The 23718-nt window shown below is 41.8% G+C and overlaps 1 protein-coding gene across 2 annotated transcripts in view; it reads right to left on the bottom strand.

The window, feature by feature from the left end:
* LOC121232769 (probable global transcription activator SNF2L2) overlaps positions 1-23718 on the bottom strand; it is a 192437-nt gene that overhangs the window by 108039 nt on the left and 60680 nt on the right. For both annotated transcript variants that reach the window (XM_041121185.1, XM_041121186.1), the window contains exons 9-17: positions 22866-23036; positions 21450-21503; positions 15119-15249; positions 14858-14918; positions 13412-13512; positions 12921-13068; positions 10854-11017; positions 9132-9198; positions 8575-8685 (exon numbers count right to left, since the gene is read on the bottom strand). In XM_041121185.1, coding sequence (XP_040977119.1) covers positions 8575-8685; positions 9132-9198; positions 10854-11017; positions 12921-13068; positions 13412-13512; positions 14858-14918; positions 15119-15249; positions 21450-21503; positions 22866-23036 — 1008 coding nt within the window. The remainder of the gene's footprint in view (positions 1-8574; positions 8686-9131; positions 9199-10853; positions 11018-12920; positions 13069-13411; positions 13513-14857; positions 14919-15118; positions 15250-21449; positions 21504-22865; positions 23037-23718) is intronic.

Raw genomic sequence — 23718 nt, 5'->3', positions numbered from 1 at the left:
TCAACAACTTCTCTAGGAAGCCTGTTCCAGTGTTTGACCACCCTCTCAGTAAAGAAATGCTTCCTAATGTCCAGTCTGAACCTCCCCTTCCACAGCTTTGAACCATTCCCACGCATCCAGTCATTGGATACCAGGGAGAAGAGATCAGCACCTCCCTCTCCACTTCCCCTCCTGTAGTGGTTTAACCCCAGCCAGCAACTAAGCACCACGCAGCCGCTCACTCACTCCACCCCCACCCAGTGGGATGGGGGAGAGAATCGGGAAAAGAAGTAAAACTCGTGGGTTGACATAAGAACGGTTTAATAGAACAGAAAAGAAGAAACTAATAATGATAATGATAACACTAATAAAATGACAACAGCAATAATGAAAGGATTGGAATGTACAAATGATGCACAGTGCAATTGCTCACCACCCGCCGACCAATGCCCAGTTAGTCCCCGAACGGTGATTCCCCCCACCCCCACTCCCCCCAGTTTATATACTAGATGTGACGTCACATGGTATGGAATACCCTGTTGGCCACTTTGGGTCAGGTGCCCTGGCTCTGTCCTGTGCCAACTTCTTGTGCCCCCCCAGCTTTCTCACTGGCTGGGCTTGAGAAGCTGAAAAATCCTTGACATTAGTCTAAACACTACTTAGCAACAACTGAAAACATCAGTGTTATCAACATTCTTCTCATACTGAACTCAAAACATAGCACCGTACCAGCTACTAGGAAGACAATTAACTCTATCCCAGCTGAAACCAGGACAGTATCCACCCCTTATTCTATACCATTGACGTCATGCTCAGTTCCCATACCTTCAGTTACATCCTGGTCAATCATCATCACCTTTTCCATCCCTTTGAGACATATGAACAATGATATATGTATATATACATGTATACACAGAGATATCATTCCTTTAGTTTATGGGTCATGTTCATAAAATGTTCGTTGAGTTCATTTAGTTCCCGACTCTGGGCTCCATCTGTCATACCAGTCTTTCTGGGCAGGAGGGATGGTGCAAAGTCCTCTCAGTTGGCAGAGCAGGATTGGGCTTCAGTGTGGTGTGATGAGCAGGTGACATTGGAAGCAGCAGGAGGATGGTGTGCACCGTTGGATTGTTGCATGCTGGAGTCAGTTCTGGTTCCATCACTACTGCGCTTTGCTCAGTTTTATCACAGTTCATTCTTGCTTGATCTAAGTGATTCTTACTATAGTACTATGGATATAGCATATAACAATTATAGTAATGATAACATACAGTGGCAGGGTTATATCTATATAACATATATATAGGAAATAATATCATGCAGTTTAATTCTGGCTATTCTCACCTAAAATCAAATCCCCTTGAGGCACACATCGGACTTCCCCATCTTCTCGCATCACCCACCAAGTGCACCCAGGCCCTTGAGCAAAAGCAATCTCACGAACGGGTTTGCCTTTGCCTGAGGCAGGAGTAACCCAGACTGTCTTCCCTAACATATTTTTGATGTGCACTACAGGGACTTCATCCCCTTCTACAGTACGTAAAAGTTCTGACTGGGCAGGGCCACCCCAATTGGCAGATCCTCTGGTGTTGACTAACCAGGTGGCTTTTGCTAAATGTGTATCCCAATGTTTGAAGGTTCCACCCCCCATTGCTCTCAATGTAGTCTTTAACAGTCCATTGTATCACTCAATTTTCCCAGAGGCTGGTGCATGATAGGGGATGTGATACACCCACTCAATGCCATGCTCTTTGGCCCAGGTGTCTAGGAGGTTGTTTCGGAAATGAGTCCCGTTGTCTGACTCGGTTCTTTCTGGGATGCCATGTCGCCACAAGACCTGCTTTTCAAGGCCCAGGATAGTGTTCCGGGCGGTGGCATGGGGTACAGAATATGTTTCCAGCCATCCGGTGGTTGCTTCCACCACTGTAAGCACATGGCGCTTGCATTGGAGGGTTTGTGGGAGTGTGATATAGTCAATCTGCCAGACCTCCCACTGTTTATATTTCAGCCATCATCCTCCATACCACAGGGGCTTTAACTGCTTGGCTTGCTTAATTGCAGCATGTGTTTCACATTCATGGATAACCTGTGCGATAGTGTCCATGGTCAAGTCCACCCCTCGATCACGAGCCCATCTATATGTTGCATCTCTTCCCTGATGGCCTAAAGTATCATGGGCCCACAGAGCCATAAACAGCTCACCCTTATGTTGCCAGTCCAGGTCCACCTGAGCCACTTCAATCTTGGCAGCCTGATCCACCTGCTGGTTGTTTTGATGTTCTTCAGTGGCCCGACTCTGGGGTACGTGAGCATCTATGTGATGTACTTTTACAACCAGATTCTCTAGCCAGGATGCAATATCTTGTCACAGTGCGGCAGCCCAAATGGGTTTACCTCTGCGCTGCCAGTTGCTCTGCTTCCATTGCTGTAACCACCCCCACAGGGCATTTGCCACCATCCATGAGTCAGTACAGAGATAGAGCACTGGCCACTGCTCTCTTTCAGCAATGTCTAACGCTAGCTGGATGGCTTTCACCTCTGCAAATTGACTCGATTCACCTTCTCCTTCAGCAGTTTCTGCGACTTGTCGTGTAGGACTCCATACAGCAGCCTTCCACCTCCGATGCTTTCCCACAATGCGACAGGACCCATCAGTGAACAGGGCATATTGCCTCTCATTTTCTGGCAGTTTATTATACAGCGGGGCCTCTTCAGCACGTGTCACCTCCTCCTCTGGCGACATTCCAAAATCTTTGCCTTCTGGCCAGTCCGTGATCACTTCTAAAATTCCTGGGCGACTGGGGTTTCCTATGTGAGCCCGTTGTGTGATCAGTGCAATCCACTTACTCCACGTGGCATCAGTCGCGTGATGTGTAGAGGAGACCCTCCCTTTGAACATCCAGCCCAGCACTGGCAGTCGGGGTGCTAAGAGGAGCTGTGTTTCAGTACCAACCACTTCTGAGGCGGCTCGAACTCCTTCATATGCTGCCAATATCTCTTTTTCAGTTGGAGTATAGCGAGCCTCGGATCCTCTGTATCCCCGACTCCAAAACCCCAGGGGTCGGCCTCGGGTCTCCCCAGGTGCTTTCTGCCAGAGGCTCCAGGTAGGGCCATTCTATCCAGCTGCAGTATAGAGCACGGTTTTAACATCTTGTCCTACCTGGGCTGGCCCAAGGGCTACTGCATGAACAATCTCCCGCTTAATTTGTTCAAAGGCTTGTTGTTGCTCAGGGCCCCATTTAAAATCGTTCTTCTTCCAGGTCACTTGATAGAGAGGGCTTACAATCAGACTGTAATTTGGAATATGCATTCTCCAAAAACCCAGAACACCTAAGAAGGCCTGTGTTTCCTTTTTATTAGTCGGTGGAGACATAGCTGCTCTTTTGTTGATCACGTCCATTGGGATCTGACTACGTCCATCTTGCCATTTTATTCCTAAAAACTGGATCTCCTGTGCAGGTCCCTTGACCTTACTTTCTTTTATGGCAAAACCAGCCTTCAAAAGGATTTGGATTATTTTCTTCCCTTTCTCAAAGACTTCTTCTGCCTTGTTGCCCCATACGATGATGTCATCAATGTATTGCAGGTGTTCCGGAGCTTCACCTTTTTCCAGTGCAGTCTGGATTAGTCCATGGCAAATGGTGGGGCTGTGTTTCCACCCCGGGGCAGTCGATTCCAGGTGTACTGGATGCCCCTCCAAGTAAAGGCAAATTGTGGACGACACTCTGCTGCCAAAGGGATTGAGAAAAACACATTAGCAATGTCAATTGTGGCATAACACTTGGCTGCCTTTGACTCTAGTTCGTATTGAATTTCTAGCATATCTGGAATGGCAGCACTCAGCGGTGGCGTAACTTCATTCAGGCCACGATAGTCAACTGTTAGTCTCCACTCCCCATTAGACTTTCGCACTGGCCATATGGGACTATTAAAGGGTGAGCGAGTTTTGCTGATCACTCCTTGGCTCTCCAGTTGATGAATCAACTTGTGGATGGGAATCAGAGAGTCTCGGTTGGTGTGATATTGCTGCCGGTGCACCATTGTGGTAGCAATTGGCGCTTGTTGTTCATCAACCCTCAGCAACTCCACAATCGAAGGGTCTTGAGAGAGACCAGTCAGGGTAGACAGCTGTTCAGTGCCCTCCGTCTCCAAGGCAGCTATACCAAAAGCCCATCGATACCCCTTCGGGTCCTTTAAAATACCCTCTCCTGAGATAGTCTATGCCAAGGATGCACGGGGCCTCTGGGCCAGTCACAATGGGGTGTTTCTGCCATTCATTCCCAGTTAGGCTTACTTCAGCCTCCAATACAGTTAACTCTTGGGATCCCCCTGTCACACCAGAAATACAGATGGGTTCTGCCCCTTTATAACTTGACGGCATTAGACTGCACTGTGCGCCAGTGTCTACTAGAGCCTTGTACTCCTGTGGGTCTAACATGCCAGGCCATCGAATCCACACAGTCCAATAGACCTGGTTGTCCCTTTCCTCCACCTGGTTGGAGGCAGGGCCCCTCTAATCTTGGTCAGAGTATCCAGTACTCACTTCTTGTAAAATTGACTTAGAAGTCCCTTCAAGAGGATCAGAAGTAACATCAGCCCTTCTACTCTGTTTGGAAACTGGAGCGGCATTTTTCCTGGGAGTATCCCCTGTTGTGGTGGTTTTTCCTTGCAACTCTCGGACCCGTGCATTTAGGACCGAGGTAGGTTTTCCATCCCATTTCCTCATGTCCTCTCCATGATCACATAGGTAAAACCACAGGGCACCTCGTGGTGTGTACCTTCTATATTCTCTCGCTTGGCCAGAGGAGCGCTCACTCCTAATAGCTGAGACATTGGTCCTTACAGGTGGGGAGTAGGACATATCCTCTTTCAATTGCTGGAAATCCTTGGACAGCTTCTCCACAGCCGAAATGCAGGCTTGTAGGGAGGAGGAGAGATTTTCATTGTATTGCCAGAGTTGGTGAGCCGTTTCATCCACCGTCAGTGCCTCTTTGTCTTTCCAGGTCGGTACTGCCAATGTGTTGGCATAGGACGATGGTGCGCTCCGTACAAACTTCCGCCACATGGGTCGTGTGCATTGGACTTCGTCTGGATCTTTGGGTAATTGTGGGTTGTCCGGGTCATCATGAATCGTCTCTAGCACAGCTAATTCCCTCAGATATTGGATACCTCTTTCCATGGTGGTCCACTTGCTTGATTGACATATAACATCTTCCTTGAAGGGGTACCTTTCCTTCACACTTGACAGGAGTTGCCTCCAGAGGCTGATGGCTTGTGTCCCTTTTCCAATTGCCTTGTCAATGCCACCTTCCCTGGCAATCAATCCCAGCTGCTTGGCTTCCCTACCTTCTAATTCCAAGCTATTAGCCCCATTGTCCCAGCATCGGAGGAGCCAGGTGATAATATGCTCGCCTATATGGCGGGCGAAATCTTTTCACGTATCCCGCAGCTCACTCAAGGATAGGGACCGGGTTATTACCTCTGGTTCTGCCTCTTCCTCCTGTTCCCGTGATGACCCTGACTCATCTTCCTCCTTCGCTAAGCGAACTGATTTTTTTTGTATGTTTCTTCTTCTGTATGGGGGCAACTGATACTGGTGCAGGTTGGTCTGCTGGTTCAGTTGCAGTATCACGCGCCGGGTTTTGGATAACCGCAGTGTCTGTCGCCGGGGTTTGGGTAGCAGCAGTGCTCGTCGCCGGGGCTGGAGGGGTCGCAGTGCTCGTCGCCGAGGTTTGGGTGACCGCAGTGCCTGTCATCTTGTTGTTAGGTCCAGAGACCTTCTCTTCCCCTTGAGGGTACTGAGTGGTGTTGCACAGGGCTCGATAGGCATGGACCAGGCCCCAGCACGTTGCAGTGATTTGTATCTCTCTGGAGTTGCCACGGCGACAGCATACCTTTTCCAAATAATTTACTAGTTCTTCCGGATTCTGCACTTGTTCAGGGGTGAATTTCCAAAACATTGGAGGTGCCCACTGTTCTACGTACTTGCCCATACTACCCCACATACCCTGCCACTCATAATTATCCAGCCTTGGGGCAGATCTCTGGGTGATCTTCTTAAATAGTTGTTTAACCCTAAACAAGACCTGAACCAAATTCAGGAACATGCTAGTTCCTAGTAGTAGGGCTAGGACTGTGCTGGTCTCAACATCCCAAGAGTATTCAAATTTTTCAAAATTCTCAAACACCATTGTAACTGGACTGAAGGAGAAAGGGGAGGGGAAGAAAGGTATCCCACCCATAGATTGGGTCTCCGAGGAGGAAAGGTAAATGGTGTAATTATTAATAGTTTCCCACATATGGCTCCCGGAGTATAGAGGTGACAATGCTGAGTGCAAATACCTGATTAATCCCACAACCGATGACTTTATCATACCATAAACCAGTGTTATACAATACATCAAAGCGAAAACCTTAATCCACCTCCCACGGATGATAAGCAGCAGAAGAGGGACTACATACAGCAAGCGAGGTGATACATAACAGAACTTTAAAAACCAGAGCAACAACTATAAGAACACAAAAATCAACATAGTGACCAGCGACTATTAGACCAATATAATGAATGCTTATAACAAATTTGTTTTAACAAGCTGTGGTAAGGTTTGTTGTTATCTCAACCCTCCGTGCCCCACGTTGGGCGCCAAAAAGGACTGTCGTGGTTTAACCCCAGCCAGCAACTAAGCATCACGCAGCCGCTCACTCACTCCCCCCCCACCCAGTGGGATGGGGGAGAAAATCGGGAAAAGAAGTAAAACTCATGGGTTGAGATAAGAACGGTTTAATAGAACAGAAAAGAAGAAACTAATAATGATAACACTAATAAAATGACAGCAGTAATAATAAAAGGATTGGAATGTACAAATGATGCGCAGGGCAATTGCTCACCACCCACCGACCGATGCCCAGCTAGTCCCCGAGCAGCGATTCCCCCCGCCCCCACTCACCAGTTCCTATACTAGATGTGATGTCACATGGTATGGAATACCCTGTTGGCCACTTTGGGTCAGCTGCCCTGGCTGTGTTCTGTGCCAACTTCTTGTGCCCCTCCAGCTTTCTCGCTGGCTGGGCATGAGAAGCTGAAAAATCCTTGACTTGAGCCTAAACACTACTAGCAACAACTGAAAACATCAGTGTTATTAACATTCTTCTCATACCTAACTCAAAACATAGCACTGTACCAGCTACTAGGAAGACAATTAACTCTATCCCAGCTGAAACCAGGACACCTCCTCAGGAAGCTGTAGAGAGCAATGAGGTCGCCCCTCAGCCTCCTTCTCTCCAAACTAGACAAACCCAGTGTCCTCAGCCACTCCTCATAGGACATGCCTTCCAGCCCTTTCACCAGCTTTGTTGCCCTCTTCTGGATGCATTCAAGTACCTTAACATCCTTCTTAAATTGTGGGGCCCAGAACTGCACACGATACTCAAGGTGAGGCCACACCAACACTAAATACAGAGCGATAATCACTTCTTTTGATCGGCTGGTTATGCTGTGTTGAATGCACCCCAGGATGAGGTTTGCTGTCTTGGCTGCCAGGGCCCACTGCTGACTCCTATTGAGCCTACTGTCGACCAGCACCCCCAGATCCCTAAATTCCTATGCCAAGGGCATGCCAGTCATAAACCAGAGGATATCTTTGTTTGTAGTTATGTGCAACATTTTAGTCATGTGATGGGGTATACAGCAACATAACAAGACTATGATGTACTGATCACATGACCAGTAATGTCTCAGTTTGTAGTCCTTAAGTGCTTTCATCAGATGCTACATAGCCCCATTGAGCAGAAAAGGTTGGTGCCACACTGCTGTTCCCTGCTCTTATCTTTTAGTAATGGTGGGCAAAAACTAGAGGGATAGAAAACCTGTGCAGAATAAAACTGTTTTCAACCATTCAGAATTATGCTAAGGTCATGTACTGTCTATGTTCCAGAGAGGACAAATGAGACATCTAATTATATAATAGGATAAAAGGAAGACAATAGGATCACAAGGTTTCACAGTATGGCAAAACATACCTACCTGGTCAGGTTTGTGTGTATTTTATAAAATACTTTTATACTACCATATAGTTTTCAAAACAATTCATTACATGAGGCACCAATATCCACAGATCAGTGTGTGAGTTTTTAAAAACTGAGTCTTATGTAATAAAGCGTCTGGATATAAAATTCATTATATAGGTGGTCACTTGGGAAAAAAACACCACGCAGCTGGAGAGGTTGTAATAACAGTGAGCTTCAGTTCAGAAACAAAACTAGAAAAGTAGAGTCAGGATGACAGATTAGGATAAATGCTATCAGGCAGTGGAAAGAAAAATCACACTTTTCTAAAGACAGGTAAGTCCACAGTACTGACAAAATTCCAGAGCAATAATATTATTCTCTGAATTATATACAGAAAATCCTGCTGTTTTCAGGAGGGAGAGATCCAGTTGTCAACAGGGGAATGAAAAGGTAGATGAAATGGTTAATTTTTAGCAAGACAAAACAGCAATTCAGGACTATAAATCAAAAACAGGTGTTTTGTCCTAGGCACCAAATAAGATGATGTCTTTAAGGGTTAGCTGTTAAGAGATGACAGACATTCCTTACCTTAGCAAGAATATGTTTGTCTTTTATTATGTACTCGTAAGTAGTTAAAAGAACATTAAATTTTCCACTTCGAAGCTGAGGAACAAGTGAGCGACGCATGGCAGGTGTCCCCTAGAAGAGAGACAAAGGATGAAGAAAACAGATATACCTATATTTCTATGCAGCACAGTCATGAATTAGCAGAGAAAGAGCCAATATATGACCTTGTAATCCTGCAAAATCATACCAAATATATTGATATATTCCATACTCTTTCAAGAGTGGTTTCCCTAACCAGCTGCTGGACTGTAAAGCTCTGTTTATATGGGAATGGAAGCATGCAGATGGCAGTCTAGTCTCCTTACTAATTGCTTGACTTTATAGGAACTGAAGTAGCCAAACAACAAAATATTCAGCTGTATACAAAATGTGCAGTAGTTATCATTTGTATTGCTCTCAGCAAATCCTTGCATTTTGCTAACTGAAAGCAATTACAGTTAATTACAGTAATCTTGGGATTATTAACTCTCATGTTTTATTCTTTCAGCTTTATGTTCATATAAAAAAATAAATCAAACCTTGTAAGATATTTTCACCACAGAAGGAGCCCATTTGTCAAATTCGTATGTCCAGTTGGATAAAGTTCTAAATACAAGATTAATAGGTAAAAATAATATATTTCATTATTTGTTAAAAAAAAAAGTTAAACTTCATAATTATGCCATCTGTTTCCCACTGAATGCTGGATTCTCAACATACTTCTTACACCCCCTATAATAAACAGTATATTTAAAAAGAAGCACATAATATATTGTATCAGGATATATGTATCTTTATTTGAGAGGGGAGGAAATAGAAATAAAGTGGGGAAAATGTCTCTTCCCCTTATATTCAGGGGTCCCTTTCAGACCAATTCAGCAAAGTATCTGAAGTGTACCTTTGCATTTTGGCACATATTAAGGGGAAGATATACCTACACAGAAAGACTTATGTGTCATTGTAAGCTGATCGCTTCTCATAAATTGAGCCTGCAACTTTCCTGATATAGCTATATGAAGTCTACAGTAAAAAACACCTGTATTCAACTGTAATGACATACTATTGCCACTAGGCAGATTTGGTTTTGCACTGTGTGGTTTCAGCTTTATAATCACAATAAATAGTCTTTTAAATGGGTAAAAGTGTGTTTGCCAGTATGATATGGGAACAGAAGATAACCTTTTGTTTGTGAAGTCATTGGACATGCCAAGGCAGCACCAACCTGGTCTAATGTGCATCTTATGGGGGGAGAAGAGTGTCCTGGTTTCAGCTGGGATAGAGTTAATTGTCTTCCTAGCAGCTGGTACAGTGCTATGTTTTGAGCTAGGTATGAGAAGAATGTTGGTAACACTGATGTTTTCAGTTGTTGCTAAGTAATGTTTAGTCTCAAGTCAAGGATTTTTCAGCTTCTCATGCCCAGCCAGCAAGAAGGCTGGAGGGGCACAAGAAGTTGGCACAGGACACAGCCAGGGCAGCTGACCCAAAGTGGCCAACAGGGTATTCCATACCATGTGACGTCCCATCTAGTATAGGAACTGGGGAGTGGGGGCGGGGAATCGCTGCTCGGGGACTAGCTGGGTGTCGATCGGTGGGTGGTGAGCAATTGCAATGCGCATCATTTGTACATTCCAATACTTTTATTATTACTGCTGTCATTTTATTAGTGTTATCATTATCATTATTAGTTTCTTCTTTTCTGTTCTATTAAACTGTTCTTATCTTAACCCGTGGGTTTTGCTTCTTTTTCCCGATTTTCTCCCCCATCCCACTGGGTGGGGGAGGAAGTGAGTGAGCGGCTGCGTGGTGCTTAGTTGCTGGCTGGGGTTAAACCACGACAAAGAGAAGGAAGAAAGAGTTTTAAAATAACTAGTGACTCAAGTTTCAGCTTCTCTCTTCTAGAAACTTTAAGAGGTTCCTAGAATGGGGAAAACTACAGGCATGTAATATAAAAAAAAAAAAAGTATCATTCCTCTCTCATGGCTAATGTGAGGAGTAACTAACAGTGAAGTAGGACATACTATATAGCATGCCAACAGAGTGAACAGCAAAATTAATGAAACAAAGTGTTTTTATCAGCCATCTGGTCATCTTTCCAATGCTAGACAATCAGTTAGGAAGAAATAATCACAGACTAAATTCAGAGTACACGCTCAGTGCAATTCCAAGATGTGCCTCATCTTGTCATTGTGTGAAAAAAAAGTACATGTTGCTAAGAAATCAAACTACAATACAGAGAATAATAGTAGAATGAGTTTACTTACGAAAGGGGAACAATGATGAGATAGGGGCCATTGAGTCTTTTGTGTTCCATCAGATAAGTGATGAGCGCAATAGTCTGTATGGTTTTTCCTAGTCCCATTTCATCAGCTAAAATTCCATTCAAATTGTTATTATAGAGTGAAACCATCCATTCCAGGCCCTGAAGCTGAAATGAATAATCATTTCAATTATTTGAAATCCACAGAGGTAGGTAGTACTAATATTACAGAAGCAAGGTTCTTACTTAGATGCTGTTTTTCCTTCCATGGTACTATGTGCATGCAATTCCCAATATGTCTTGGAAAAGGTGATATGATTTACATCTATATTAAAGTCATCACCGCTACTTAGGGCTAGTGTGGCCCATGCTACAAAGTCATATTTCATACATTCTGAAGTTTTTTTGTACTGTAGGCAGACTAACACTGCTGCCCATGCTTCAGGTTTCTTAACACTTACCACTAAAAGATTGTATTTGTTAATTTAGACACTGTCAAATTTAAAACCTTCGGAGTAAAATTTCATGTCAGATCTTTGCCTCAACTAAAACTTTCTCAAAACCAAACCTATCAAGTCTCATGCACTAACCATAAGACTCACATTTGGTTCCACTTCACACCCCCTGACTGTATCACTAGCATCTTGAAACTCTTGTAGTACACACCCATTTAGTGTTTGCTGTCCACAATTCCATGTGTCAGAAGAGGTCCACTGGCCAACTATGCCTGACATGTAGAATCCCAGAGCTTGGAAGAAGCCACAACAGTGTAGTAAGCAGTATCTACCTAGCTGGGCTAGCTAGAAGGCACACTCACTCTATCACATCCTAGCACGGTGACTACTTCCTTGTCACACAGTCTTCTATGCATGTACATATCACATTATCCCATACAAGTGTAATCTAGACACATTCCCACTTCCATGATCCAGATGTTTGATGAGTCTCATGCATGGGGAGAGAAGTAAATTAACAGGTCTGAGAAAGTTCAGCTAAGAAGTATGGGGAAAACATTGTACGTCAAAAGTAATCCATTGTATCCATGAAAATTTATACAAAATAATACAGCCAATCTATCAGCTTCACACATATGCTGATTGATTTATATTTAGGTACTAAATTCTCTGAAGACTGTCTTTACTGAACTCAGGGCAACAACAGTCAAGCAGAACTTTTTCTGCAATTGTCTCCCACTTACAAGTGGCTGCAGAACTGATAATAGAGAAACTCTTTCCTGTGTCATTAATCACCCCTTCACTGACATGTACTGATGTGCAGAAGGAAGAGGCAGCCTAACTAAAGTCAAGAATGAAGAACACGTGAAAAAGGAAAAAAAAAAAGAGAAGGAAAATGGGGCAGGAAAAAATGGATAAGATCTAGCGGATATTGAAGGGCATAAGAGTCAAAGGGAGAGTGATAGGACAAGAACCAAAACCAGGCCTCAACATGCCTGCTGTAAAGCTCTCTGGAAAAGTGTGCATCTTATCTGTAACACTAACAATCTGTATATAAAACAAATATTGTATAGAACAATTTTATCAATTCAGTCACTAGAGATCCACACTGAGGTGCTAAAAGCTCAAATTGTTAAATTTTTAAATATTAAAAGAAGAAAAAGATTATTTAAAAATAATAAATTAAAATTAAAATAATGTGCAAAAATACAAATACTGGGTTGATAGGAAGGAGAGCAAAACCAAAATACTACTGGTCTGCAATGAAGAGAGATGTTTACAGGTATATATAGAAAGCTGGTATTATTCAAGCAGTATGTATGAAATTTGATCCGGGATAGAAGACTACATTCCCTTTCTCCATATGATCATCAATTTCTAACCTAATAGATATCTTGTGTTTCTGAACGCATTTTCAAACAGTTTGTCATTTTAAGTACTGTAATGAAATATCTAGGATAAGGCAAGTCTTAAACATTTTAACATACTTTACTCAATGAAAAGTATATTATATAGAGGCCTGGCCATTATTATGTAACTGTCAGCTGTAGAGCAGGGTATTATTTTGAATAAAAGGGTTTGGAACTACTTAAGCTAACTCCAACTATATTTCTTACCTGATAATGTTTTAGTGTACCATTAATAAGAAGAGAAGACTGCTTCTCCACCCTCTCTATGATTGCATGAGCAACGGTGTAGTAGGACTGAGACCCTCTAGCACTATATTGCATACTGTATTCATCATCCACATCTTGTTTGGCTGTCCTGGAAAGCAGACAAAGAATAAATGTAAATTCCCACAAATACATATATTTTTCAGTATAGTTCACTTATTTATACAAGTGGTAAAGAGGCAGTAGAAATCCTCAACTGTGGGAAATTCACCCTTAGAAGAATGCACGTTACTTTTTTAGTAGTACACAAGTACTACCGAGTGCTCATATCCCTTCTCCTGCAGACGCATGTCACAGGCGTTACAACAACCAGCCACTCATGGTAATCTAGAGCAAGCTAATTTTGATAGCCCTGATAAGAAATCACCATTCAGGGGCAGGGGGAGGAGAGAAAAAACAAAAAAAAGAAAAAAAAGGCAGAATCCAAAGCTCACTCAATGATTTGTTTAGCATCTTTCTCAGAAACTTCCTCGCTGTTAGGATCCAGAAGTATCTTCTCATCTGCTTCTAACCTACTTGATTCTTCTTCATCATCCTAGAGAAGATGGAAAAAGAACAGGAAAATGTTGTACTCTCCAATGCTACTCTGTCGTAACTTTGGCTAACACTCACACATTTATTAACAGTTTTCATTGAACAATGCTTTATACTGACAGGAACCTAAACTAAAAAGTTCAACTGACAGCTATCTTGATACACTGCACTGCAACAAAACACAAAAAAAGATTTACATAGATTAACTAATAGAAAGTCACAATACTTTAAGAAAAAATATTTTCCTCTTCAATGTTCTCATTTATAAAAATCTTACTCTACCTGTCCTGCTCATAGAGCAGACTGATAGTATGCATATGTTTGTATCATATTCAAGATGCACGATACTGTAAGACAGCTTAAAAAACTGGCACGAGCTCCTGCATTCATGCTGTTTTAAGCTTTTGGTTTATTATTTTTTTAAAACAGATTATATTTTTTATCTTTATTTATAGTTTCCCTTTTAGCTACAGCTTAAATGGATGACAAATGGGTAAATTTTTCTGATTTTACTGGGGGCTCTCTAACAATGCTTGAACCATTTGAAGAAAAGGGTGTTGTGGAATAGTTTAAATTCTTAACAATTAAACAGAGCAAAATATTGCTCTATAATATTGCATCTATCAAAGATGATATAAGCAGACAAATGAATGTACCTAACTATGTCTTATTACATTGGCCCTATTTCATCCCTACTGAAGAATTACCAAGGAAAAAACCCACAAAATTACCCTGAAAGCTTCCAAATGCTGATGTGCAACTGTAAAAATGAAGGTGTATTCTAGTAAATGATCCTAATAAACCTTTGCCATTTACTGACTCAAAACACCCGAGTCAGAATCACACCACAATCAATAAAATTTGTCTTTTCTCATCCTCTCAATAGGCAATACTTCAATGTTAAGACTAGGAAAGCATTGCTTTCTGTAGAAAAGTATTACATAATGGATACAAGATGCATCTAAAATATAAAAGATGTTAACTTCATTCAGCACAAAGCCACCATATGTCCTTTACAGAGGTGTATTTTAAAATAGGAACCTGCTTGCCTGTTCTGACATGATTATTTCATTATTTTTACTCTGATGATATGAGAGTAAAACAAGTTCTCTTTTCCCCTCATTCAGATTATCCGGTAGGCATTTACAGCACATATAAAAGACATGCTATGCAATGAGCATCACTGCAAAAAGGATGTATTTTGCTGTTTGTATTATGTTTAAAACAATTAGACACTTGCTACTGCTTTTCTTCAAGCCTATGAAAAAAAGGAACATACAGGAAAACAATGTGGGGTTTGCTCTACTGCACTACTAAAAATGAAATTTGAAGAAAAGCATACCTACCTCCTCCTCATATTCAGAACCACTTTCATCTTCACTGTCTGACCTGGGAGCAACTTCATATCTGTACAGAGAAGACAAAAGAATACGAATTAGAAATACAAAGGGAGGAATGGAATAGATTCAATACATTTCCTACTCGACTTACAAGTAATAAATTAAAAGGCAAATGTAATAGATAAAAAAGACAGTTTAATAAAAAATAACAATGCAGTTGACACCCCCCAATAATAAAAATACCCCATTGGTTTGCTAGCTACATACCCAGGGTTCATTTCCAACCAAGCATCTAGCTGACTTGCTTTTGGTGCTTCTGGTCCAAGAAGAACTTTGCCTGTTTCAGTGTGAGTCACTTTGACTGGAAGGTCACTCATCTGACTGCTCTCATCTATGGGCTAAAAATTCAGATGAAATTTTATAAGATAACTAGTCTTCCTGTGTTTGCCACAGTTAACGAAGAGAGCTAACAGCAACTGCAAAGTTATGACTCTGAATAAGTTAATGTGTTACTGAAGCCTCGGCTTCCCATACTGCTACCAAGTTAACACTAAGTCACAGTATTTCTGTGTGTAACATCTCTACATTTAATATCCACACATGCATCACAGTATTCCAAGTAAATGAATGGGAGCAGTGTGGAACAGAAGTAACTTGACCTCTCTGAAAGAAGAGAGAAAGTATATTATGCTTACAGTCCTTTCACTCTTGCTGCTTATACTGATGGAGATCTGTAAGGAGAAAAAACATTGAGCTTTCAGCCTTTTTCTTTCTTTATGGATGAAGAAATGGAGTTATAAGTTTTTAATTAACTTTTAAAGTAAAGAAGGCCTAGTTAAATATTCACTGTCCTGACTCCCTTTCACTTTGGTGCTCTAACAAAAGAAAAACAGAACAAAATTACATCTCTGATACTTCTTTGGCCTGCTCAAACCACAGATTTTCTACTTTACAAACTATTTTGGTTAAATATCTTCTTTTTAATAATAATTAGCACAATAAAGAACCCTTTCCCAAAATATATAAACACAAAACTGGAAAAAAATTTGAACAGATATAAAGATGACTTACAGTGAGTATAAAACTTATCCCCCCTTCTATAAATGATTATGTTACAGCAGTATATGTACATTTTCCTGGTGCAACTGTATATACATTAAAGGATGTGACTGTACTTTTTTAACTACACCAGCAAAGATATTACTTTCATGTGTAGATAAGACTAAGTAATAAGCAGAATTTTCAAGTTGTATTTACACATAAATGAGTAAAAAAGGACATAACAGTATAGCTCTTAATGAGGCAGCATATGTCCTCCAATTCTACTAAAAAAAAGAAAAAAAAGAAAAAGAGAGATAACTGTTCAAAGAACAATATGGGAAAACCTTTCATTTTCAATTGCTTCTGAGGGACAAAGTACCTTCAGGTATCTTGAGAAGCCTTTGTGACAGTATATTTTACCCTATGCCAGAAAGGGAATTGATGTGCAATGTCAATAGTGTATTTTCTAGTAATGAGATGATATAATCTGTTGTGCTTATAAGTGCATTTTGAAAAATAAATAATTTACTATACACAGATTTTTATCTCAAGAAAAACATTTGGTTTTAAGTGTCTGCAAAGCTCAAAAGGATTTTTCAGCATACTCAGTGATAGATTCAATGTACCTTTGTTGTAGACTTCCAATTCTTTGAAGAGAAACAAGTTAGCACCAATGTTAATCCAGACTGGATAAAATCCTGGTTATAAAAAAAGCTATGGCAATGGTATATGACTTCTCCAAATTCCTTCACTCCTATGTACTGTAACACAGAGCTCCCAGCTTGTGCCCAGGCAATCCACTGACCCACAGTCATGTTGGCTGAAGCAGCAGGTCAGATCTGAAGCTGCAAGGATTAAACAGTAAGGTTTGCCCAGCCGTGCCTAAGGGCGACTCAGGCAGGAGCTGTGAGCAATGAAGAGGAGTAAATGAGCTTGATTAGCAATCAATATCAACGGCTTCTGAATCAATTGAACCCTCTCCTGAGCCAGCTCAGGGATAGCAATACCTATGATGGGCATGGGATGAGAATGCATGATCATGCAATTCTCCTTCCACACATCACAGTACAGTCTCCTTCTTTGGACAGCTCCCAGTACATAGAGAGAGCTAGGAAGAGCTGGTAGCTCTTGATGCTGCTCTGGGTAGGATTTCCAAGGTAATGCCTCTCTAGAACCTCTCTTTTCTTCCCAGGAGGAGAAGCCATATACCACTCCCATGACTCAGACCAGGATTAACAGCCATCTTTTATTCTCTGACTGTACTGCCCCAAACAGAGCTTTTAAGAGGTCCTTTTTGTTAACACATGTAAATCTAACAAGACTCCATAAGAATCAATATAAGTGTTTTATATAAATATGGGGTCTGCACATAGCAAGAGAGAGAGAAGTAGAAGAAAAGAAGAAAGGAAAGCAAGCAAGCAGTTCCAAACCCGAAACCAGACACCTTGACTCCATACTCCACAAAACTTAAGGACAAGTATAGTTCTCCTCACTTTACTCATGAGAAAGTGAAGCTCTGTCTCTCACACACACACTCTCTAATAGTCTTTCTTTCTCTTTTCCTGATGCTCACAGACTTCTGTCTTCAGTCAGTCATCCTTGTTGTAAATTGTTTTAAATTGTAATTGCATAATCTTCCAGATTCTGGGGGGGGCCTTTTGTCAGAGGAATTCCTGGAGATATAGCCTCTATTTGATGAAATTGAGAGTTGCTAAATTAACAAAAGACAAACTGAAGATATGATTCTTTGTTCATAGTAGAAACTGTTTTAAAGTGTTACTGAAAAGCTCGGAATGAAGAACTTATCAACACCAATTTAGTGTAGATAAGCAGACACTTCTTTATTGACGGCCGGGTGCGTGGGCGAGTACTCTCAAGAACCACGCACACCTGTCTTCAAAACAATACACCTTATATTAAGACTTATCGATACATATTCATTAGATTTCCAAGAAAAGTTATACATATTCATTAGATTTTTGGGAAATCATTAGCATATGTAAATATCTTTTACGCAGGCGTAGTGAAGGTCTCTCCGAGGCGTGGTAAGTCTTGGAGGCGGGTAGCTTTTGACCAGGAGGTGTGTTTTGGTATTATAATGAAGCAAAGTTCGTCTAGAGTTTATGATTTCTTCATTGATGTTATGGCAACAGGTGCGATCCATCCTTTTTGACAGTAGCTATGCGGTTATCTCTAACGGCTCTAGCCAGGGACCTTCCAGGAGCTTTGTACTGCACATTCTATCTTTGGGGATCGGCCGCTGCGTTCCAAACAGGCCGTTGTCAGGTAACGTACTGACAACTCTTACACCACCCCGTTGTCAGGTATTTCTTTATCTTGTTATTTAAGTTCTAAATGTTCCTACTAGATGATTTTAGCCAATTTCTCTGGCCTTGATACGGGGCTATACAGGGGATTTTGCAGCAGACACTGGTTGGTGGTTAAATATATAAAATACAACATACATATGATTTTGCTAAAATATTAAAACTAAATATGATTAATTCTAACTAATAACAAATTAATGACAAATCAGTAACAAAAGGAACAAAATAGAGTACTGAAGGAGTTAGTGGATGTTACAGCAGGACCCCTCTTGATCATCTACCAAAGGTCTTGGGAGTCTGGGGAGGTCCCCACTGACTGGAAGCCAGACAATGTTATTCCAATTTACAAGAAGGGTGTGAGGGAAGACCCAGGAAACTACAGACCTGTTTGTCTAACCTCAGTACCTGGAAAAATTATGGAGAAGATCATACTGGGTGCTATTGAAAGGCATTTAAAGGACAATGCAATCATCAGGCATAGTCAACATGGATTCACAAAAGGAAAGTCCTGTTTAGCAAATTCAATATACTTCTATGATAAGGTCACCCGCCTAATGGATGAAGGGAAGGTGGTGGATGTATTTTTTCTGGATTTTAGTAAGGCTTTTGATGCTGTCCCTCACAGCATCCTTCTGGACAAATTGTCCAACTGTGAGATGACCAGGTACACGGTGCGCTGGGTGAAGAACTGACTGAACTACAGGGCTCAAAGGGTTGTAGTGAATGGGGCTACATCTGGCTGGCAACCAGCCACCAGGGGTGTTCCTCAGGGTTCAAGGCCAGTTGTGTTCAATATATTTGACACCGTCTCTCCTTGAGAAGCTGGTGTCTCACGGCTTAGACAGATGTACTCTTCGCTGGGTAAAAAACTGGCTGGATGGCCGAGCCCAGAGAATTGTGGTGAATGGAGTTAAATCCAGTTGGCGACTGGTCACAAGTGGTGTTCCCCAGGGCTCAGTATTGGGGCCAGTTCTGTTTAATATCTTTATCAATGATCTGGATGAGGGGATTGAGTGCACCCTCAGCAAGTTTGCGGATGACACCAAGTTGGGAGGGAGGGTTGATCTGCTTGAGGGTAGGAAGGCTCTACAGAGGGATCTGGACAGGCTGGATCAATGGGCTAAGGCCAATTGTATGAGGTTCAACAAGGCCAAGTGCCGGGTCCTGCACTTGGGTCACAACAACCCCATGCAGCACTACAGGCTTGGGGAAGAGTGGCTGGAAAGCTGCCCAGCAGAAAAAGACCTGGGGGCGCTGGTTGACAGGCAGCTGAATATGAGCCAGCAGTGTGCCCAGGTGGCCAAGAAGGCCAACAGCATCCTAGCCTGTATCAGAAATAGTGTGGCCAGCAGGAGCAGGGAAGTGATCGTTCCCCTGTACTCAGCACTGGTGAGGCCGCACCTCGAGTGCTGTGTTCACTTTTGGGCCCCTCACTACAGGAAAGACATTGAGGTGCTGGAGCATGTCCAGAGAAGGGCAACCAAGCTGGTGAGGGGCCTGGAGCACAAGTCTTATGAGGAGCGGCTGAGGGAACTGGGGTTGTTTAGCCTGGAGAAAAGGAGGCTGAGGGGAGACCTTATCACTCTCTACAACTACCTGAAAGGGGGTTGTAGTGAAGTGGGTGCTGGTCTCTTCTCCCAAGTAACTAGTGATAGGATGAGAGGAAATGGCCTCAAGTTGTGCCAGGGGAGGTTTAGGTTGGATATTAGGAAAAATTTCTTTACTGAGAGGGTTGTCAGGCATTGGAACAGGCTGCCCAGGGAAGTGGTGGTGTCACCATTCCTGGAGGTATTCAAAAAACGCATAGACAAGGCACTTCAGGTCATGGTTTAGTGGGCATGGTGGTGTTGGGTTGACAGTTGGACTTGATGATCTTAAAGGACTTTTCCAACCTAAACAATTCTATGATTCTATGATTTATTAACAATCCGCATGCAGGAGTTGAATGCACCCCTAGCAAGTTTGCTGATGATACTAAACTGGGAAGTGCTGTTGACTCTCTTGAGGGACGAGAGGCCTTGCAGAGGGATCTGGATAGATTGGAGCATTGGGCAATCATCAATGGCATGAAATTTATTAAGTCCAAGTGCCAGATTCTGCACCTGAGACAGCGTAATGCTGGACACAAGTATAGACTGGGAGAGGAGTGGCTGGAGAGCAGCCCTGCAGAAAGGGATCTGGGGGTGCTGGTCGACAGTAGGCTCAATAGGAGTCAGCAGTGGGCCCTGGCAGCCAAGACAGCAAACCTCATCCTGGGGTGCATTCAACACAGCATAACCAGCCGATCAAAAGAAGTGATTATCGCTCTGTATTTAGTGTTGGTGTGGCCTCACCTTGAGTATTGTGTGCATTTCTGGGCCCCACAATTTAAGAAGGATGTTAAGGTACTTGAATGCATCCAGAGGAGGGCAACAAAGCTGGTGAAAGGGCTGGAAGGCATGTCCTATGAGGAGTGGCTGAGGACACTGGGTTTGTCTAGTTTGGAGAAAAGGAGACTGAGGGGCAACCTCATTGCTCTCTACAGCTTCCTGAGGAGGGGCAGTGGAGAGGGAGGTGCTGATCTCCCTGGTATACAGTGACTGGATGCGTAGGAATGGTTCAAAGCTGCGCAAGGGGAGGTTCAGACTGGACATTAGGAAGCATTTCTTTACTGAGAGGGTGGTCAAACACTGGAACAGGCTTCCTAGAGAGGTGGTTGATGCCCCATGTCTTTCAGTATTTAAGAAGCATTTGGACAATGCCCTTAATAAGATGCTTTAACTTTTGGTCAGCCCTGAAGTGGTCAGGCAGTTGGACTAGATGACTGTTGTAGGTCCCTTGCAACTGGAAGTATTCTATTCTATTCTATTCCATAAGATATGTATGCTTGTACATTCATGTTATTGTATTTTCTTTTCTTTCAGATAAGACTGAATTGATTAATATTGTGATCTCTGTGTGTGTCTTATGAGGACCTTAGCATGCACACTTGCTACCCTCGACCTTAGAGATTCTAGATGTGTAGGCACCTTTTGAACTAATTTCTGCAAATCAGTTTCATTTTTGCACTCTCTCTGAGTGTATACGTGGCTCTTAGTCACATGCAAAAGCCCTACAGAGTACTAACTGAACAAAGAGGTCAAATGTCTGGCATACACTTTAATCTTTTACCACCACTATAAGTTATAACAAGCTCTGGGAAAATTAAACCAACTAACACCACAAACTAAAAAGGCTTGTGAAATTCATACCTCTCCATCAGGACCAAGACCAGATCCCATTCCTTCTGCATTTTCTTCTGCCTTCTACAACAGAGGCAAAACTATTATAGTCAAGCTATGAGCATAAAAACCATTTTATATGATGAATGCATTCTAGAGCACGAACAGTTTTTCACTTTGCATATTCATAGCCTGGGCTGAATGCAAATAAAGATATTGATGGATGTAGGGGGGATACATATACAGGTACTACTGCACTCACAGCACTTAGCAGTATTAATGGGAAATCTACAACCCTCTTAGTTGCCTTGGTAAATCTGTGCCTGGTACATGGCTAGCCTACTGGATTTCTGGTCCAGAAGAAGCTACATCTTTACTTTGGAGGCACAGGCCATTTTCTGTGTTAAAAATATATTCTTAATAAAATGTAAAGCTGTCTTGGAGATGGATAGAGGGGAATAAGTAATATTTTTTATGTCAGTCATTTCAAAATTGTCCATTTATTATATATTGTCATTTATTACCACATGTAGAGCATTGCTTTTAAGCAATGCATATATTAACATTTTAAATGGTATATATTTTTGGTGTCCAAAATAGACAAAGTTAAATTGTCAGGAATATTAGCTACAGCAGTCTGTTTATATACAAGCACATGAAACTTCTGAGACTTTTTCTTACAGCTGACAGTAAGATCATTCACACCATGAAAACTAGAGATGGAAATGGGCTATTAAGGCCATCTTACCCATCCTCTGGCACAGGAAAGGAATTTAGGGGTCACAAAAATGACAAATTATTACTTAATTATCACTTTTTTCTTTTTTTTCATAAATTTGCTCAGTTACCAACTAGTCTCTCTGACAGGGATAGAAATATTTAATAACATACAAAGTGGATTTTCAAAAGGCTTAAATTACATGGTTACAATGTAGACAATGAAAAATACTACTTGTAGAATACCCATTTATACAAAATACACCTATTAAAGTTCTCTTTCTCTGGCTATTTCTAATGGCCCTACAAACCAAATATAGAACTGAGTTTAGAATCTAGAGGTCTAAATAAGCAGTTCTATATGTTACAATTGAATATACTAACCTTTTCTGATATACTCTAGTTTGGACTCATAACTTATTCCTAATTTACATGGTGGGCCCATTTTTGCCTATAGGAAGTTTATCAGTAATTCAAATGTTTACAGCCCACAGGTTTCTAATCCCATCTTCTTCTTTCCATCTTTGGAATAATGGTAGCATGGCAAAAATACAGCATTTCCTACAACAGACTTCAGAGAAATATGAATTCATTCAATGTTAAGAATTTGGCAATGCAGATTTCAGACACTCCGATCTCTGTAAGACAACTGGAGATCACTGCATTTACCAATGTTAAAATGGTATTTGAGAGGGAAGTGGGATAAAAATGTTAGTTTTAGCTACTTGCCTTCTTTCTTCTCCTCCTCTTTTTCTTTTCTTTGGCTGCTTGTGCCTGTTTGTGCTCCCATACCAGATTGGTCAGATTAGCCACATATTCATCTGTCTGCTGCAATAAGTAGGCTAGGCGTCTATCTTTCTTTTGGTCAATCAACTTGCGGTAGCCTTCTTCATCTTCAGCCTAGCAATACAGGACAAACATTATCCATGAGAGAAATGTTCCTAAGAAGAACCTACAATTGCAGTCTTAATGATGATGTGTTACCTTAAATATCTCCTGCTCTTGGGGGGGAGCATTCTACAACAGGACTGAGAACAGAAAAAAATTATACAACAGCACATCAGACAAGTTACAATGCTGGGAAACTGAGGGAATTGATAAGACACCTACAGAGAAGATTTTTCAAAAGCACGAAGTACAGTTATCCCCTACTCTCATAGAAAGATAATGGGACCCAGATGCCTAACTCTTATTTGGTCCTTTACCCAGTAAAAGTAATAATCTTTATCTGTCAGGTGTTACCAAGAAATTTTCCTTAGGGCACATTATGCATGATCTATCTACTCTGGTGTTGTTTCATCTTCCTGTGCAGAATCTGATGCTGGCCACTGTTAGAAACAGGATATCAGACCAGATCAGCCACATCTCTGAGTCAGTTCAGCAACTCCCATATCCTTACAGCAATGCATAAGTATGTTGTTAGGGCATAGCAGGAAATATTACTTATGTTTGCCAGAAAGATATAATGACATCTTTATGCATATCAGGAAATATAAGACAAGCATCACAGAGCCCACTGCAGATCTTGGCCAAGATAACTCAGTGAATAAATTAATAATTGAAGAAGTATACAGGGCCTTAC

The sequence above is a fragment of the Aquila chrysaetos genome, chromosome W, assembly GCF_900496995.4.
Source record: "Aquila chrysaetos chrysaetos chromosome W, bAquChr1.4, whole genome shotgun sequence".
Classification (NCBI taxonomy): Eukaryota; Metazoa; Chordata; class Aves; order Accipitriformes; family Accipitridae; genus Aquila; species Aquila chrysaetos.
Note: the sequence above shows the minus strand (reverse complement) of the source record. Positions and strands in the feature narration are given on the sequence as shown.